Raw genomic sequence first — 6556 nt, forward strand, 5'->3', positions numbered from 1 at the left:
GCACGATTCCCCGCCCTCCCGAGGGAGGCAGTTATCGCGAGAGGAGGCGGTGGGGAAACGAAGTCCTAGTGAGTTCGTTTGCGCATGCTCGGTGAATCTCGGTGAAGGTCGCGGTGAGGGAGCTGCGATGTGGTATGAGATCCTGCCTGGGCTTGTCGTCATGGCCGGTTGCCTGACGGTGCCTGGGCTCGCTACCATCTACGTTCACAGGTGGACGAACGGCGGTAAGGTAAGCAGTTGTCGGCTGGCCCTTTCCCTCAGGGCCTGTGAGCCTTTGGAACTGGGTGCCTGTGGGGGCTGAGTCCTTCAGGCTGAGGTAGATTCTCGATCTTGAAAGGTGATGGGAACGTGTAGGAAATTGCACGTTAGGAATGTCTGATCAGCCATGAATGTACTTTATTCATAAAAAAAAGTATACATAGTTACTGATAACACAGTGTGGAGCTGGAGGAACATAGCAGGCCAGGCAGCACCAGAGGAACAGGAGCAGTTACTGTAAGCGTTTCTGTACTGGCTTTGCACGTGAATAACAAACAAATATTTAAATTTGGCATTCTCTGCATTTGCAAAAATAAAACAAGACATTTCTTACTTAAGGAGGGTTATATTTATATGCATTGGGGTACTAGAGGCATTTCTAACAGAGGTCACCTGAGATACATAGCAGAAACAGGACTCCTGACTTATTCACCACAGGTACTGAGGCAGTTGTTGCTAGTTACTTTTGAGGGATAACAGTGGTGAGAGAGTGCTGCACTGTTTGCAGTGTCAACTTTAAGGTGAGACAGAAAAGTGAGAAATGGATAACTGAATGGACTCCATGTACTTTGGCAAAAAGACCTTAGACAGTGATCTTTTCCAGTTGTGCCTTGGCAGCAGTAGCTGCCCCCAGCTTTAGTGCACCCCTCACCACGTAGTCCTGGACCTTGGAATGTGCCAGTCTGCAACACTCAGTTGAGGTCAACTCTTTGCACTGGAAGACTGACTGGAGGGGCCAGATGGCCTACTCCTAGCCCTATTTCTTACCGTCTTATCTCTTTTCTCTCCCACATGCGTACTTTTATGTCATGGGGTTGGTTGACCAACATCAATTTGAATTGGTGTAGCTCTTTTAAAGTGTCGGGGATTCTTTTGAAGGAGTGTTAATGAGGGAGCCCTTGGGAGACCCCACTCCTTCCTATTTTTCCAGTCTGTATCCTGTCTAGCTGAGGGGAAAAAACCTTTCTTGCTTTTCTGACTCACCTTAAAGTTGACACTGCAGACAGTGCAGCACTCCCTCACCACTGTTATTTCTCCAAAATAACCAGCACAATTGTCTCAGTACCTGTGTTGAATAAGTCAGGAGTCCTGTTTCTGCTGTGTATCAGTAACCTCTGTTAGAAATGCCTCTCTATGGGCATCAGTTGAAGAGGATCATCTATAAGATAGAAGCCAGGAGGGTGGTGAAATTGCCAGATTTCTGAAGAAGGGCCCAGACCCGAAATGTCAGCTTTCCTGCTCCTCTGATGCTGCCTGGCCTGCTGTATTCATCCAGCTCTACACCTTGTTATCTGTGATGAAATAAGCCCTGCTTGTCTGGATAAGTGCAACTCCAACAAAACGCAAGAAGTTCAATACAATCCAGGACAAAGCGGCACACTTGATTGGAACCACACCACAAACATTGCCTTCAGTACTATTATTCAGTTGCTGCAATGCCTACCATCTACAAGCTGCTCTGCATCAGTTCTCCGAGTCTCCTTGGTCAGTGTACATTTGATTAAAGTGGCTCAACACCATACTGTCAAGGGCATTTAAGGATAGCCACAAGATGCTGGCCTTGACAACATCCCTGACATATATCTCGAATGAATGTTTGAAATTTGGTTTTAGCTCCTCCTAGACTCCTGTGGGATGAGAAACATCTAAAGCTTTACAGTGTTATAAAAAGAAGGTTAGGGACACAGTTATATCTAACTGTAAATGTAATTTGAAGGCATTGCTCAAAATACGTTGAGGAGAGGGCATTTGCCCCCAGAAGCTGCCAAATCCCACAATGAATCATGTGATTACTCCCCTCCCCAAAATGTGCAGATGAGAAATTTTGAAAAGAGCTGCACCTTCAATCAAAGGGCATTTCTCCCAAACAGCAGCAGCCACTCATGGCAAAAAGCCTTTGATTGGAGGAAGAGCATTAAGATGAGCAGTGATGCTGAATAAGGCTGATGTAGCTGGCATGTAAGGGCAATTTGGCTGTGGGTTTGGGGGAAAATAGCCAGTTTGCTTTGTGAGTCTGGGAGGAGTAGCTGATGTGCTGGCTTGAGGGTTGACAGTGGTGAAAAGCAAGTCAATGCAATGTGGAATGAGGGGAGAACTGGCAGCTGCAAAGGAGGAAAGAATGGAAGAATGCTAAAGCTAAGAACAGTTTTAAACCTGTCCACAGAAGAATACCCAGCTAACTTGGATCCACGGCCACTTGAAGTTTGTTATTTCGGTGATGTCTTGCAATTTGGTATGCTTTTTATGAAGTGTGTTTCGGTGCATCCTTGTGTTGTAGTAAGTCCTCCTTCAAAGTTTGGGGCCGCAATGCAACCAAGAGGTTTCTGCACATAAGCAGCCCTCTTTGAGTAGTTGTGCAAAAATCTTAAGGTACCATAGACTTAATTTGATTGTACACTTCTTTTTTAAAAAAAAAAATATATATATATTGGTCCAACCTTTTCAAGGAGTGGATAAAAATTGGATGCATGTCAAGGTCAACATCTAGGAACCAATGCTTAGGCTCACCTGACCATATTAGGGAGTGTCCTTGTCATGCACCCAAATATGAAGCCTCCCTGTTTCCTCAACAGAGACCAGTAGGAAGCAGGGAGGCTGCAGAAGGCCTTGGACAGGAGTGGGCAAGGAAGTGGCAGATGGAATACAAAGCGGGGAAAGTCTGACATTATGCACTTTGGTAGGAAGAATAAAGGTGTAAACTATCTTCTGTGCGAGGAAAGACTTCAGAAATCTGAAGCACAAAGGGACTTGAGAGTCCTAATTTAGGATTCTTTTAAAGTTAACATGCAGATTCAGTTAGGAAGGGAAATGCAATGTTTGCATTCATTTTAAGAGGGCTAGAATACAGGAACAGAGATGTACTGCTGAAGCTGTATAAGGCTCTGGAATATTGTGAGCAGTATTGGGACCCGTATCTAAGGTGCTTGTGTGAGAAGCTTGTAGCAGTTTGCTACATTAAAGGAGCTATACACATGTAAGTTATTTATTTGTAATTCCAGGCTGGAATAGAATATAAACTTCAGATTTTCCTTTACATTTTGTAATCTAATGTCTGCTGTGAATTTATTTGAAGTATCAAACAGAAATCTGTTTACAAATATAGCACATCCTGGGTCTTTAGCCTTTTAAAATTCTGATTGTTAAGAGATTCCTTTAATGAAATATTTTATTTGTTTGTCTTACAAGTTAAGGATTATATAACAGATGTAGCTGAAATTCACCCAGTTGGAATCAGTGTCAAAATCCATTTGAGAACTTCTGTAGTAGTACAGGTCTTGGCAATAAGAATAGAGGTATTTATTCAGGCTTGTCATTGATTTAAACATTATGCTTAAGTACCTTATAAGTACCAAGAATAAACAGTTAAAATATTGAATTACTACTTCTACTTGATTTACAAGCAAAAAGAAATACTCTTAATGTATTCTTTATGCTTAGGAAAAGAGGACTGCTCGCTTACCGTATCATTGGACCCTAATGGATCGAGACAGGAGAGTATCTAGTTCCAAAACGTACTACGAATCAAAGGTGAATTCTTGAACATAAATGCTGAACTTCCTTATGCTAACCATCGTTGGATGTTCTTTTGGGAACAAAAACAATTTGCTGGAAAAGCAACTGTTCTTTCATTGTTTTTAAAAAAAATTCGACAATTTTTTTTAAAAATAAAAATGCCAAGTTGATGAAGATTTAAAATAATATTTCGGTGTAATTATGGAAAACTTGTATCCTATTTAACACTTTTTTTTTTCTTCTAACAGGGATTAGAAAACATTGACTGATGGGCTTTCCATCACAAACAGGACCTGTGAACCTACGGGAGAATATCTGTCTGCTAAAACCTGAAATTTATTCTGTGTGTTATAATGTAATTGAGATATTTAACATAAAATGGAGAACAAAAATGTGAACTGGTTGTGCAGCTTGCCTCTTTTATTGAAGATGGGTTTTTGGAGGGAGGGAATGGAAAATCTGTGAACAAAAAAAAGGGGTGCATTGGAACAGCTGAAATATATCAGTATTAGAGACTATTATATAGCTTTTGCTGTTTTTGGGCATGAGAAGATTTGATTGCTATGTGCTGGAAGTATATGTAGTAGAGAAAAGGGAAGATAAAATAAAGTTTTGAACACATAAGTATTACAGAGATTTCAGGAAAATATGCTTCAAACCATGCTAACAGTTAGATTGATAAAATAATATGTTGTATGTGAGTACATTGTGTTGCTATTTTCTTGCAAAATTATTTAGTTAAAATTTATAGACAAGATAATCTTGCTGTTAATATCAAAATCTACATCTTTTGGAATAAGTGATTTTATTTTCTTAAAAAAAAGTCTCTACTTGAAAAGTATGTGGAAAAATTTGGCCAATCTAGAATTGAAAATTAATTTGGGGTTGAGGGCATGTTGATTATCTTAAGCAAATCCTGATGCTGTCTTTAAGTGGGGGGCTAGAAATGTATGACCAGCCTGTTCCCTAAAAAGGAGCCTTTACTATGTGAATTGTGATCTTGCGCTTGTATGACCCTGATGATATATTGTGAAAAAGGGTGGAGGTAACACCGTGCACTCAGGCCTTGTACCTGGTCTTGATCAGCTTAACTATCAGCCCTTGAAGAATTATATTCTTGTGGAATCCAAAGAGCAGGACTTCAGACACCTGGTAGTCAGTCCCCATGGCTTTGCATCCCATCATCCCAAAAGACGACCCTGTGATTTTGCAGCAGAGTTAAAGTGAATACATCAGAACATCATGCTCTGTGGAATGTCTGTCAACCACAGCTCGCTGGCTCATTTCAGATAAAACCTAATACTGAAGTTAGCCAGGACGTTACACTGTTGCATGGAGTAATTGCTGTGTTGACTGTCCATCTGTTTTCAGTGGAAATCTGATTTCTTACCACCTCACCCTCATGCATGAAAATAGCCTGCAAAGTTCCTTGTCAAGAATCTGAAGTGTAAAATAGTTTCTTCAACAAAGTAGTGTGGGGGAATGGAACTGTAAGTTGTTGCAACACACCGCTTGCAGGAAAATGCAAGAGAAAAATAGAGAAACACGAAAGGGAAAACATGAGAGGGAGGGAGGTGGGAAGAGGCCTTCATAGTAACCCCAGCTGGTGCAGGAATTGAACCTATGCTATTGGCATCATTCTGCATTACAGCCAATGTCCAGTCAACTGAACTAAACTGCACCACTTTTTCAAGGTTACTTAGGGATGGGTATCAATGCTGACTTTGCCAATGATGTCCATGTACCAGGAACAAATGAAAAAAGTGCATTACGTGGGAGCTTGTAAAACACTAGTTGTCATTGTTTTTCACAAAAAAAAACTTTATTGGATGAACAGTGCTTTGAGATGTTTTCAGTTGTTTCAGCGGCAGGAGTCCGGGAGAAAGCACGAGGGCAGCCTGGGAAGAAAAGCTTCTACCCAATAAATTTGGGAGTTAACTAATACCCGAGACACGACACGCGTAGTGTCTCCCAGCCTTCCACCACCTCTAACCTAATAATAACAACGAAGTGTGGTGAGCAGGTAAGCTATTTGCATTTTTTTCTTCATCATCTCGGTTATCTTTCGGGGTGGTCACCCAGACGCCAAATCCTCTGGGAGCGGGTCGGAAGGCAAAGGCGGAGTCTGTTTGAGTATATAACAGAGTTAACTTACGGGTGCAGAAAACACTGCAAAACCAAAAAAAAGTAATTAATTTTAAATAATTAACTAAGTAGAGATGGCAGGCCAGGTGATGTGTTGTAGCTGTATGACGTGGGAGCTAGCTGATCCCATTGAGAACGGCAGTGATCACATCTGCAGCAAGTGTTGGCTGCTTGAGGAGCTCTGGCTCAAAATTGATGAGCTGGAATCCAAACTCCAAACACTGCTGCACATCCGGGAGGGGGAGAAATACCTGGATGCTGTGTTCCAGGAGGCAGTCACACCTGGTCGGCAGGCAGGGACAGCAGTGTGTGACTGCAAGTGAGGCAGGCAGAGGGACCCTGCAGACAGGAACACAGGAGCTGCAGCCCTTGACATTGTCCCACAGGTATGAGGCACTTGCTCCCTGCGTGGATGAGGAACAGGGCTGCAGGAAGGATGAGTCAACTGACCAATACACCATGGTCCAGGAGGCCATTCAAGAGGGGGGAGCAAAAAAGACAGATTGTAGTTGTAGGGGATTCCATCATCAGGGGGATAGACAATTCAGCATGGTGTTTGCCTGCCTGGTGCCAGGTGCGAGACATCTCTGACTGGCTTGAGAGGATACTAGAGAGGGAGAGGGAGGGGGAGGATCCAGTT

General features: G+C 42.4%; 1 protein-coding gene across 1 annotated transcript; it reads left to right on the top strand.

Moving 5' to 3' along the window:
* Nucleotides 1–44: 44 nt before the first annotated feature.
* ndufa1 (NADH:ubiquinone oxidoreductase subunit A1) lies at nt 45–4169 on the top strand. The gene is made up of 3 exons (XM_020525815.2): nt 45–229; nt 3697–3786; nt 4020–4169. The coding sequence occupies exons 1-3, from the start codon at nt 128–130 to the stop codon at nt 4038–4040; spliced, it is 213 nt and encodes a 70-aa protein (XP_020381404.1). The 5' UTR covers nt 45–127; the 3' UTR covers nt 4041–4169.
* Nucleotides 4170–6556: the final 2387 nt, after the last annotated feature.

The sequence above is a fragment of the Rhincodon typus genome, chromosome 14, assembly GCF_021869965.1.
Source record: "Rhincodon typus isolate 14 chromosome 14, sRhiTyp1.1, whole genome shotgun sequence".
Taxonomy (NCBI): domain Eukaryota; kingdom Metazoa; phylum Chordata; class Chondrichthyes; order Orectolobiformes; family Rhincodontidae; genus Rhincodon; species Rhincodon typus.

Coding starts and splice junctions, on each gene's coding strand:
- ndufa1 (XM_020525815.2), top strand. CDS start 128: ATGTGGTATGAGATCCTGCCTGGGCTTGTCGTCATGGCCGGTTGCCTG. Junction 230..3,696: donor GGTGGACGAACGGCGGTAAG/GTAAGCAGTTGT, acceptor CTTTATGCTTAG/GAAAAGAGGACTGCTCGCTT. Junction 3,787..4,019: donor AAACGTACTACGAATCAAAG/GTGAATTCTTGA, acceptor TTCTTCTAACAG/GGATTAGAAAACATTGACTG.